Source organism: Diabrotica undecimpunctata, chromosome 3 (assembly GCF_040954645.1).
Source record: "Diabrotica undecimpunctata isolate CICGRU chromosome 3, icDiaUnde3, whole genome shotgun sequence".
NCBI classification, from domain to species: domain Eukaryota; kingdom Metazoa; phylum Arthropoda; class Insecta; order Coleoptera; family Chrysomelidae; genus Diabrotica; species Diabrotica undecimpunctata.
Window position 1 is genome coordinate 124,748,503 of NC_092805.1, and position 14,028 is coordinate 124,762,530.

Below are 14,028 nucleotides of genomic sequence, written 5' to 3' on the forward strand. Positions count from 1 at the left end.
TTAGAATCGTTATAAGTATAAAGCAAGATTTTTTCCGGAAGTAACTATTCAAACAATAAACTATTATCTACTAAACTTTAACTAAACTGTGTTAACATTGTGTTTTATTCCTATACCCAAGTCTAAAATACTAAATTTACTTCAAAACGTTTAAAAAGAAATTAAGTTTTAGTTCCAATGACTGCACAAAAACATATCAGTTAGGATAACTATTATTCCGCGGTCGCGTAGTAACCCGCCTGTTCAATGAATGGTTGCTGGGGTGACGGTAACAAATTGTATGTACACAAACGCAATTAAGACAATCATGAATACGTCAAAGGTATGTATCAAAGATTTTTATTACATTTTATTCGGAATTTGTGAAAAAGTGTATCAGTGTGTGACGTTCAAAAATTATTATTGGTGGTGTTAACGTGAGTAGATGAAAATATATTTTCACTTGGATAAATTATGTTTATGGTAAAGGTTATTATTGTGGTTAGTTATATATCGTACAAAAATATTTCAAATTAAGAATACCTACTTATATATTAAAGTATATATTTTGTTGTAAAAACTGTACAATCCTTAATTTAATCGTAATTTTTAAAATAAACAGAGATTATTTAACACGTGTATATCAATACAAACACACACATGATCACAACAAAAAAGCTTTCAGACTTAAAAGCTGTAAAATCTAGATAACACAGCCCAACGATGAATAAACTTTTTTAATAAAATTAGCTCTATCTTATGTATTTTAATGTGCTGAGTCCAAATATCATATTAAAAATGCTGTATCACCCACCATTCTTTTACAATTTAACATTTAAAATTGGATAATTATTACATTTCAAAAGGTAAAAGAAATAATAAATTAGACTTACTCACAATCAATTTAATTTAACTAATCAGACGACCGGTTTCGCTTTCTACAATATGCGAAGCATCTTCAGGTCACGATACAAAGCTAAATAAATGCTGAAAATAATAAACCCATATTAGGGTGTTGTCTAATACAGATAAAATAAAGATAGATGATATAAATTATATAAATTACAGTAATTATGCCAATATTACATGTCTGTGGTTTTTCAAAATGAATAAGATGTTTAAGCAGACAAGGTAAGATCCACAAATTGGTAAAATAGTCTATTAAACTGTAATGAATTAATAAATAAACAAATAAATAAAACATTACTTACATGCCGGTACTCTAATAATTGATGGTTGAAAGAACATGGTTCAAACTATCTTGTATTGTTGATTGGAGAACTCAAGTCAACTATTGTAATTGTTTAACAGTAAACAGGGAAGTTCTTGAGGAGACAGATTTTATCCAATAAAGTAGAGATAGGTGAAATGTAATTGTTTGTTTGATGAAAGTAATGTTCTATACCATTAAGTTCTTTAAAAGTTATTTATATTTATTCTGGAGATATATTTATGAAATGTGTGTTATTTATTGAAATTTTTATTTTTGTTTTGGAAGGTGACAGTTGTAAGACAATGAATATGAATAGATGTACAAATTGTGTGGGTGTGCAATTAGATTAGCTTGTAATTATCAAATTTCTTTGATAGAGTTATCTTGTAATATGTGGCAAATGGATGTAAAGTTCACTATAAAAAGTTAAAAATTAAAATTAAGACACTTTAAGACACACGAAACACTTAAAAACACTTAAAAAACGGGGGGACGAAACAGACATTAAATTTAAAAGGGGGGAGGATTTGGAAGAACTATATCTCTCACTTGGAGACAATTAGTTTTTTATGTTATATATATATATATATATATATATATATATATATATATATATATATATATATCAGAGTTTAGAGGTAAACTCACACTTTAACCTACATTTGTCAAGTTTACCTCTAAAATCTGATATATATATATAAGATAAAAAACTCATTGTCTCCAAGTAAGAGATATAGTTCTTCCAAATCCTCCCCCTTTTTAAATTTAATGTCTGTTTCGTCGCCCCGTTTTTTAAGTGTTTTTAAGTGTTTTTTGTGTGTTTTCTGTGTGTCTTAAAGTGTCTCAATTTTAATTTTTAACTTTATATAGTGAACTTTACATCCATTTGCCACATATTACAAGATAACTCTATCAAAGAAATTTGATAATTACAAGCTAATCTAATTGCACACCCAGACAATTTGTACATCTATTCTTATTCATTGTCTTACAACTGTCACCTTCCAAAACAAAAATGAAAATTTCAATAAATAACACACATTTCATAAATATATCTCCAGAATAAATATAAATAACTTTTAAAGAACTTAATGGTATAGAACATTACTTTCATCAAACAAACAATTACTATCTCTACTTCATTGGATAAAATCTGTCTCCTCAAGAACTTCCCTGTTTACTGTTAAACAATTACAATAGTTGACTTGAGTTCTCCAATCAACAATACAAGATAGTTTGAATCATGTTCTTTCAACCATCAATTAATAGAGTACCGGCATGTAAGTAATGTTTTATTTATTTGTTTATTTATTAATTCATTACAGTTTAATAGACTATTTTACCAATTTGTGGGTCTTACCTTGTCTGCTTAAACATCTTATTCATTTTGAAAAACCACAGACATGTAATATTGGCATAATTACTGTAATTTATATAATTCATATCATCTATCTTTATTTTATCTTTATTAGACAACACCCTAATATGGGTTTATTATTTTCAGCATTTATTTAGCTTTGTATCGTGACCTGAAGATGCTTTGCATATTGTAGAAAGCGAAACCGGTCGTCTGATTAGTTAAATCAAATTGATTGTGAGTAAGTCTAATTTATTATTTCTTTTACCTTTTGAAATGGACTCACACAAGCAACACATTCATGATTTTATTACATTTCATTTTGTTTACCGAACAGAGAAATCTAATGCTACTTAGTTGGTAGCACTATTAATGAATTGTACAACATGTGTTTGATGTATGTATGTGTTTGACTCATACGCTTCTTAATATGACTACTCGCGGTTGTAAAAACGGTCCAAATAACTGTGTTACATATGTGGCGATTTTGTTATTAAAAAACATCAGAGAAACATGACTGACTTTGTAGAAAGGTGTATTTTGCATATTTTGGTGTGAAAATTGGTGACCAAGACAAAAGTTGCGCTCCCCACAATGTAGGGGAGAGGCTGGTACAGTGGCCACCTTTCGAGTAAATTTAAGATAACTTTAATATAAATCATCATATATTATTGAGTATCAACTCAAACAACGTCAAACCACTTGGTAAATTAAAAATGTACGCTGTAATCCCAAAAAAATACAGATTATGCAGGAGTAACTAATTTTGTTTTTTCAAAAAATGGGGCCACTATACCAAACTAGATGGTACAGTGGCCACAAAAGTAAGGTACATTGGCCATTACTTGCAATGCTTATATTTTTATTTATAATATTCATAAAAAAAGAAAAGTAATATTAATCTTTAATAAATATTATAAGATGATAAATCCGCTTTAAAAGTAAACAAATTTGCTGTTTCTTGTGTTACTCCAGCACTTTTTGGTTGGGTTAAAATGAGTTCAACATCCTCTTTTGTAATTGTGCTAGAATCTTGTGAAGTGTAGGAAATGAAAACTGTATTCCGTGACGCCTTAGAAATTTACATTGTATTCTTGACCACAAGAAAAAACTTCTGTAACGTGTGCAATATAAAATTTTGAAGTTTTCTTTGTTTGAACCACACGAGAACAAATGAATTCACTTATACCATTCGTGAGAATATGTCTTCGTCAGAAATTTCATCTACTTCTGAAAATAGACTAACATCGTCGGAATCCACAATATCAGACAATTCAATGTTACTGTTACTGTCATCACAGGGTATGCTTTTATTTTTCTTTGCATTATTTCTATTCGACTTGTTTGAACTATCAATTTTTTTTTTACTTTTGTCTTAGCTCTCTCCACTCTACTTTGTCTTAATATTCTTTCTAATGTTTTCGCTTCTATTCTTTTATAAATTGGTGTATCAGTTAAAATTTCTGTAGTCTTCCTTTGTTTTTTTAATGGCAATAAGATAACTTTAGGGTATGGTTGCAGTAATACAGGGGAAATAAATCGATTTTCGGGTATGTCCTTGGAAGTTGCCATAGCTTCATAAGAAACAATTTTCTTTTCAGGTGTTATTTCTGATGGATTTTTCTGATTTGTTTCTGGTATTTTATCTGGACAAGTTGATTTTGAAGGGAACTGAATGTCCATTTGTGTTATATCGCTAACATTTGAATTATTTGGTTGTTGTTCTTCTTGACGTATGTTTGGCATGTCTGTTACGGTTGAAGCCATAAAATCATCGTCATTAAAAAAGTTTTCATTAAATTGAAATACCCCAGTTGTTTTAAAAGCAGATACCACATTTTTTGGAAAGAAAGCAAGTGGATAAGCGTCGCTCAAAATCTCTGCTATGTCGTAAATTGTTATGCTTTTTCCAGGATTTTTCAATAACCAATTTTGACAACCATGTGAGTAATATTTCTTCAGGGGACCAAATACAGCATTATCTAGTGGCTGAAGGCGATGACTAGCATGTGGCGGCAAAGTCAATAAGATTATATTATTTTCTTTTGCAAATTTAATAGATGCTAAAGAAACATGGCTCTCATGGTTGTCCATGATTAGTAAAATGGGAGATTCCTTTCTAGGATTAGTATGTTTGACAAAATGTATCATCCACTGTTTAATTAATTCTACGGTAAATCGAGATGATTGGAGAAGCCTGTTAAAGGAGGCCAAGGCCCGATTTGGGCTGTAGTACCATTGGATGGATGGATGGGTAGAAATTAATCCCAGCGACATTTACACAACTGTAAAAAATGACCATTGGCCAGCGACGGGTTGCTCTAGCACAATTGTATGCCGCACAGAGTTTGTCCTCGACATCCACGCCTCCTTTCGTCTTATTATAATCTATGATTATTTTTGGTTTACCTGTTGCATTAACAATGTTGTCGTCGTAATGCATAGTAAATAACACTAAAACATTTTTACCTTTTCGGGGTACATACCAATCAAAGCCAATCAGTATTGAACGAGGCGTAAGACAAGGCTGTATACTATCTCCCCTCTTTAACGTGTATTCTGAGAATCTATTTAGGGAAGCTTTAAAAGATCAAAAAGGAATTATCATAGGAGGAGAAATAATTACCAATATACGGTACGCCGACGATACTGTGATTCTAGCTGAAAACATCGACGATCTGCAGGAGCTAATCAATAGAGTTGACATGGAATGCACAAATTGGGGACTGTTGATAAATATTGATAAAACTAAATACATGGTGACCAGTAAAGTGGATATCGGCGCAACCCAACTGATATTAAACCAACAACCGCTGCAGAGAGTTCAGAGATTCAAATACCTTGGATGTTGGATTACCCAAAATCTAGATCCATCCTTCGAAATTCGATGTAGAATTGAACAGGCAAGAAACTTATTTCAAAAATTCAAGCCTCTATTATCCAATAACTATTTAAATTTGGAAATCCGTGAAAAGTTTACAAGATGTTACGTGTGGTTTGTACTTTTGTATGGATGTGAAACTTGGACTTTAAACGCCGATATCATGAATAAAATCGAGGCGTTTGAGATGTGGTTGTATCGAAGGATACTAAAAATTTCATGAACTAGCAGAACCAGAAACGAAGAAGTTCTTCGAAGAATGGGACATCAACGAACTCTATTAAATATTATTAAGAGGCGTAAACTAGAATATCTTGGACATATAATCAGAGGACCAAGATATGAGTTCCTTCGGCTAATTCTCAACGGTAAAATCGAAGGAAAGAAATGGATAGGTCGGAAGAAACTCTCTTGGTTGAGGAATTTGCGGCAGTGGACAGGTTTGACAGCGGATCAATTGCTACACGTAGCGCAAGACCGAGATCAGTATAAAAATATTATAAGCATGGTAGGCACCGACGTTCCGTAGGGATATGACACTCTAAGAAGAAGGGGTACATACGGTACAAGCGTACACTTATCTGAAAATACGAACATACTGGTTTTTTCTGGCCTTTGTTGTGTTAGCATTAGAGAAATTTGAGGTTTATTCTTACTTATCGTTCCTATAGCAGTTAGACGATGTTCACGTTGAAGTAATGGCGCGAGTTGAACGCTTGTAAAAAAATTATCTATGGTAACGTTCCTTCCCGTTCCAAAAATTGGTTTACACAGACGAGGTACAAGTGACATATTTTACGTCAAACTATTTTCCTGCTGGCTGTCTAGCAACATATAGTTCCATCTTGGACGTGTAATACATTTCAGCGTCTGCTAAAGCATATATTTTTATACCGTAACGATTTGGTTTATTCGGTATGTAAACCCTGAATGAACATTTGCCGCGAAGCTTTCAAAATCTCACGTATCGCGGCCAACTTGTCGAATTCTTGCCTTTGTATTATAGTACTTCTGTCATCAAACGTCATCGAACGTGTCTTAAAATGAACTGGAACCTCTTTAGCGATATCGTAAGGCAATAATTCTCCATTGACCTTCCATCTGTTCTAAATAATTCATCAGCATTCTAATGATTGCTTTTGTTAGCGCCAGATATGTACAATAGCCTAAACAGAGCTTTTAATTCTATAAGATCAATTGGCCTAGCCGTTCTGTTATTGACTGTGTCATAGCGTTTTAATGCTATAAACTTATTGGTGCATTCTACTATTTTTTCTAGAATATCTGTAGTGAAAAAACATTCCCAAATCTCTTTTATCACCAATTTTTGCCTAATATTACCTTTTGGTCCTGCCAGATTGGGTAGAAGATTTTGGAGTTCGAACGTTACGATTAAATTCATGATTTTTCCTCCACCTTGTTCCATCTTTCCCAAACAAACGTGGTAGACGCGGTATTACTTCTACTGGTACATGATTTTCGACATGTTCTTCATCACAAAAATCCTCTTCTAAATTGGTATCACATTCTAGAAGCTCTAAATAATCATCTTGCAAACTTGGGTCGTCATCTTCTGGTTCCGGTTCGGAATTAGTAACAATTTCGTCAAAAAGTTGTTGCAACCTGATGTGCTCTCTTTCGTAAGCCATTTTCACATACAACTCCTAAAATGAATATCTATTATTTAAACTGACTTCTTCTTCTTCTTCGCGCGACTAGGATTACTCCTGTTTGTCTGCCTCTTATTCTGTTTTAGTCGTTGTTGACTGTACATTATCTTTCCACCTTTTTGGCGGCCTTCCAACGGGTCTTCTGCTATACGGCTTGTTGTTTTTACAGATGTTCGCTAATCTGGATCTGGGCTAATCTCGCTAATTAGACTGACTATGGACCAACAACGACAAAAACTTACCGTTGAGTATAACATAAATGGTAATCTCGGTCGCCCACACCGTCAGGTCGAATAACATATGAACTATCCGTACTGGGCCACAGATTTTTCAAGACTGAATAGCGTGATGTGGATTCGAAAGCTACCTGGCCGCGCGGACAAAACAATACGCACATTTGAGTTTTAGCGTGAATAATCTACTACGTCGGTGTTAGGGACCGTACATTGCCACTCGAAGGTTAATATCAAAGTTTAAATTCAGCGGTTTTAAGCATACCTAATTCAAATGCCTCATAATTGTTGCCAAAGATCAAAATCGAAATTTCATGCTGTAGGTATTAAAGATTAAGCTCTAACAATAAAAATTACATAGCAACCGGTCTACAGAAGTGATAAACTTTATTGATCTCAAGAGAATCGTAGAAAATGACAAAAATCGCGCACGTTTATTTATTTATTAGCTTCGTAGAAACTGTCTCCATTTGCAACAAAGTTGCAAACGAAAGCCATTCGTATTGAAGCTGTTCTGTTCACCTTTAAAATCCATTTTTATTTTTGTTCATAGAACAACCAAAAGATTTTGAATTTTTACCATCGAGTTGATACAAATATTATTTAAAAAAATTATTTTGCACGCGTAACTGACATTTTTAACGTTTTAAGGCGTACATTTTTTTAAGCGAAGCTTCTGAAATGATATTTATTTAACTGCTGTCTTTTGTCTTTATTCAAAGGTTCTTATTTTAATTTATTAAAAAGCACGATAACTTATATTAATTTATTTAACTACTTAATAATACATAATTTATTTAAAGGCGAACGTGACAAATAAATCGCGGGCGCGAGTCTTCAAAATTAACTGTCCCTTCCAAATAAAATGTCCTTTTAATATATGCCAGTGCCGTTAGCTAGAACCATCGGCAGCCTTCTCGACTAGCGGCGAAATTATAACGGTAAGGCAAACGGGTTTTTTCACATCGGTTCGACCGTTTTTCTGGAAGGTCCCTTCAGGTAAATAGAAGCCTCTCGTAAAATCTAAAACATAAACATGTGAATAAAAACATGTTTACAGGTTAAAACTATGACTCATATTTTTACGTAACACTTCTATAATGGTCCTCTATTAATTTTTTCTGTATAGTAAAATAATGAGACAAGCGTTACGGAACTAGCGCCACGGGGAGAAGTCGTCACGAGTAGCGTCACAAAATAGCGATTCTTCATATTGACTTGTCATTAATTCATTTATAGTCATCATATATTTATTTCAGTAGGTTTAAATTAAAAACTGCATGGAAAATTTAACTAATCATGCATTAAATGAGAAGTAAAAAATTATAAGAATGTCTATTAATGAATGATTCGATTCGTTAGGATTGTCAAAATTTAAAAGACATAAAAGATCCTACTGCAGGATCACTACGTTCATAATGTAGTTCAGCAAACTTACATTTTTACATACATTTAAAATTAGGAGAATACATTCATAATAGGTTGCCCATCAAAAAGTGAAAGCAAACATTTTTAATTCAGTTAATAGTAATTAGTTTTTTACAAATATTTTATTTCGTTAATTTATTTTTTTAAATAAAATATGCTGCTCATGACGTATATGCATATTTTTTATATTAAAATAAAGATAAGTGCTTTTTAATATGATGATATAAGGTTCACCGAGAAAAAATTGTCGAAAATTAGGGTTACTAGCTGTTAAAAACTCAAATAAAAAGTAAAATAGAGTCTGGGCCCAACTACACTGGTTTGACAAGTGAATATGTAGCGTTGCGCACTAGTTATCTTCTTTTATTTTATCTTTGATACCTCTCGTTTTTAACAGCTGGCAACCCTAATTTTCGACTATTTTCCCTCAGGCAAACTTATATCATCCTATTAAAAAAAGATTTAATTTAAAATGAAATTTTTGTCAAAAATTAATTACTATTACTACATTTTCCTAATTTTAAATATATGTAAAAATATAAGTGGATGATATTTATTTATATTTTAATAATAATTTAACATCTTATCAGAATTTGACAGGCCTGTCAAAAGTAAAAAACGTATGCTTTTTATTACGTTAGTACTGGCATTAGGAGCAAACATATTATTTTATTGAAATATTTTAATTTATTATAATTTGTTTTAAATATGAATAATAAAACATATAATAAAGTTATTTTATTTAATTTTAAAAATCATATTTAAATTAAAAAAAAAGCAGAAAACATAATACAAAACTTCGCGTTAGTCTACTGTACCGCGTACTGTATCATCTTTTTTTCTGCAGCGTACAGATTCCTGGTAAATTGATGATTTTCGTGTTTTCTCCCATAAGAGGAGAGGGTTTTTAAAGAAAGCTCGGGGGTAGGAGTGGCACACTTTTGCAACTTCTTTGGGATCCCAAAATAGACATCCTTAATTTCAGTGACATTTTCGCATCTGACGACTGAAGTATTAAAAAATAATACTTAACTAATAACTTTATTTCTGCTTTTTTAGGAGGAGCTTATAGAATTGGTCGATTTTAAACCAATATCCAAAGAAAAATCTAGAAGGTCGAATCGAGTGGATCTTTCACCATCGGTTTCCTCTGTTAATACATTAACTGAAAGTGAAGATGCTAATATAGTAAATTTATTTTCTGTAACACCAAGAACTTACTCCAAGAGGTAAAATTATAACAATACTTTTTTATTTTATTTGTAAGGATAATATTACATAATAAACAAGTAAGGTTAATTACTTGTATTATTTTATTTTATAATAAAATCGTGCTTAATTAAAAGATACTTCTTAAAAGAGATAGAACGAATATTTGTTTTTAAAACGGAGTAGCATCGCCCTTAAACTTTATGGCGCTCGAATTCGGTTAGGCATTTACTCGACTATGGTTCAGAGGTAAATTCATTGCAAATCTACTCTATTTTGGCTTTAAGTTCGTGTAGTGTCCGGTATGTGTTATTCGTTATTGTCTGTTTCATTTTATGCTATACTGTTTCAATTACATTTAGATCAGGATTGTTATAAGGCCAAGAAAGGACATCTTAATGGATATATATTGATAATATACAATAAGGAAACATATTGTGGTTTCCAAACCAGTTGTTTGTTGTTGAAATACTGTTCAACAATGTCTGTTTGAAGGTAAAATACCTAAACAATGGAGAAATGCCAACACAATCTTAATACATAAGAAAGGAGACCGAACAGACCTAAACAACCACCGTCCTATTTCCCTTTTGTCACAACTATATAAAACCTTCACAAGAATAATAAACAACCGTCTAACCTATAAAATTGATAACTACCAACCAGTGGAACAGTCCGGATTCAGGAAAGGATACAGCACAATCGACCATCTACATGCGCTTAAAATCTTAATTGAGAAAACCAATGAATACAACCTTCCGCTGTACTTTCATAGATTATGAAAATGCTTTCGACAGCATTGAACACTGGGCGGTGGAAGAAGCTCTGGTCAATAGTAGCATAGATTCAAGATACCGACAATTAATACATGATATTTACCAAAACGCAACCATGACCGTAATTCTGGACGACAAATTAATAACAGATAATATAAAAGTTAAACGGGGGGTCCGACAAGGCGATATAATTTCACCTAAACCGTTTACCTTAACCCTCGAAGATATAATAAAATCAACAGATTGGGAAAACAGAGGAATATGTATTAACGGAAAGTACCTAAATCACCTTAGATATGCGGATGATATACTCCTGATCTCCTCGGAACGACAAGAACTAGAATTAATGCTGAATGAACTTCATAAAAAATAACTGCAAAAGGCCTAAAAATTAACTTTAACAAAACAAAAGTAATGACAAACACGGTAGACCAAGAGGCAATGAAAATACAAACAGAAAAAATACAACAGGTAAATGAGTATATCTATCTAGGACAAGCAATCAGAGCTAACAGAGAAAATCAAACAGCCGAAATATCGAGACGAGTAAGAATGGGATGGGCAGAGTTCGGCAAACTTTCTTACGTTCTAAAAAATTTAACAATCCCTCTATACTTACAAAGCAAGGTATATAACTTCTGTATAATACCGGTGATCACCTACGGAGCACAGACATGGACATTTAAACAGGCCAATTTGGATAGGATAAGGAAGGCACAAAGAGCGATGGGGAGACAAATGTTGGGTATATCACTTTAAGATAGAAAACGTAACCAGTGGATGAGAACCAGAACAAAGACAGTAGACGCGATAGAACAAGCAGCAAAACTGAAATGAAAATGGGTTGGACACAATGAACGTCTCCAAGACGGAAGATGGAACAATGCCATCTAAAAGTGGCGTCCATACAATGCAAAGAGATCAAGAGGCAGACCACAGATAAGGTGGAAAGATGAAATTAGGAAATAAGGAGGTCTTACGTGGCAAAAAACAGCTCAAGATAGGGAAAGATGGAGAGAACTGGGGAAGATCTACATCCAACAATGGAAGGATAGAGAATAGGTTCAAAAAAAATCTAACTTAAATAACTAAATGAATTAATCTATGGCAAGTAGTAGATACGATAAAAAAACAATATGAAACGCCAACATAAAACATCGTATCATATACATACGACATAATTTTTATTTATTTTACGGTGTAAAATATCTTATTTAACACACACGATATCTGTTTTGATAGCGAAAACAACGTAATAGTATATTACATAACAAGAGTTGTAAGAAGCTTATTACATGCGACTAAAAAAGTTGCACGCGAGCCGCGTAGCGGCGAGCGCAGTAATTTTACAAGCATGTAATAAGCTTACAACTCAAGTTGTATACTATATTTTTTTTACGATCATTTTCATTTATAAAAATAAAAAGTATAACAAGTAACTTTTATTTATTTAAAAAAATTCGGAGACAATTCAAATTAAAAATTTATTTATAATAATTAATTGTAAAATTTTGGCAATTATTTATAACTATATCCTCATCCGACTCTGGCGGTTGTTCAATAATACGTGGTAAATGGTGAGATGATGTAAACTGTACGGTGTGTTTTTTTTTGAAAATTGGTATTTTCAGTGTATGTAAAGGTCTGTAAATTACTTTCAAATGAATTTATAATTCTATTGGCTGTTGACGTCTTATTATTTATTGACTAATCGACATATCCTTCGGCCGTTGTTGAAAATTTCCCTCCGCCATGTCGTTTAAGAGCCATTAAATCACCACCGGCATCTACCAAAATAGTGGCAGAAGTTCATCTTAAACAGTGACCTGTGAACATTTTGGGATCTGGTAACTTTAAATATGGCATTTACACGCATTTTTATATGAAAAATACTATATTAACTTAGCATCCAAATAGTAGGTAATATACAATTTACTAGTAAGAGAGTAGAAAAAATATAGTAAATATAACTTACGATATTTTTCGTCGGTAAAGATAAAAATTATTACGTTCATAAAAACATACTCATTTTACTACAAAATATCAATAGATAGTAATATATACCTTCATTTCTTTCACTTTCTTCAATCAAATCTTCACCCCCCGTATAATATCGGTAGTAGAACGTACGATTGTATATTTGGGCAAAAGCAAACATACGACATTTTACATTCTAATTTTGGAGACCTGGTAAAAAACCGAAATTTGTGGGTTACGATACTTTACGTAAGAGGTGTCGATATTTTAATTTATCCCATAATATAATTGTTAGGGTTCGTAGTGTAAATGGAGGATATCAAGAATTGTCTTTTTTTTTTCAAGAAATTAAAAAAAAACAATAGAAACATTTTTTACACACCCTCTGTCTATAAACTGTGGTATATATTAAAGTGATCATTACTGTACTATATTGATTACGTTAGGGTACTTATAGATTATACTATATGGATTTTCTTATAGTAGTATTCAGTGGCCACTAGTGCCGAAGGGAAAATCATATTTGAAAATACACACAAAAAAAAAACACTATCCTTACATGTTTTGAAAATATTAAGCCCGGAAATCTTAAAATATCTGACACGGAGACCACAGTACAATCCGCAGGTTTCGTTAAATGGTTTAATAATCCTACATTCCAGTACTGGTTGAATTTCTTTTGCAAAATAGTGTCACATGTTGACACATTATTTACCCTTCTTTTTTTTTTAAAGTGTCTTCTTCTATCGAAGATTATCAACAATTTTAACTAATTATTCTCTGTTTTCAATCTGTCTCAGCAAATAATTCGAGCACAAGCCTGTCCAATCTTATATATTTTTAAGCCAGAAGCAGTCTTTGAGCTGGTCCACGTTTAATTAAAAATTATTTAATTAAACTCAAAAAAATAAAACGCACTGTAAGATTCTAATTTGCTATTAACACTTTTAAAAAAATAGTTGCCAACATCTGAAACATCTTCTCTGTAACGAAAAATATGGAAGAATCGAGGGAACCGAAGAGATGGGTACGAAATGAGGATCGTTTTGCATTTAAAGATCATCTATCTGGTACAGAGTTGTTTTAAAGAGAAAATTATGAACAATATAGAAATTAATTATTCTTAAGACATTAATATTTTCTGCAATGTACTTCAAAGGGCTGAAAAATATGTCCTAAAATAAAAATTAACCATATTGTACTCGCCACCAAAAATAATACGTAAGCTAAAATGTAGTAAGTTGATTATTTACTGTAAATTTAATATTGTCATATAATTTCGATTCAACATTATTATAAAATAAG

At 32.0% G+C, this 14,028-nt stretch overlaps 1 protein-coding gene across 2 annotated transcripts in view; it reads left to right on the forward strand.

Annotated features, from left to right (window-relative positions):
* Positions 1-297: 297 nt before the first annotated feature.
* Positions 298-14,028, forward strand: part of Cc2d2a (Coiled-coil and C2 domain containing 2A) — a 104,852-nt gene continuing 91,121 nt past the window's right edge. For both annotated transcript variants that reach the window (XM_072526847.1, XM_072526849.1), the window contains exons 1-2: positions 298-322; positions 9,821-9,990. In XM_072526847.1, coding sequence (XP_072382948.1) covers positions 308-322; positions 9,821-9,990 — 185 coding nt within the window. In that variant the 5' untranslated portion in view covers positions 298-307. The remainder of the gene's footprint in view (positions 323-9,820; positions 9,991-14,028) is intronic.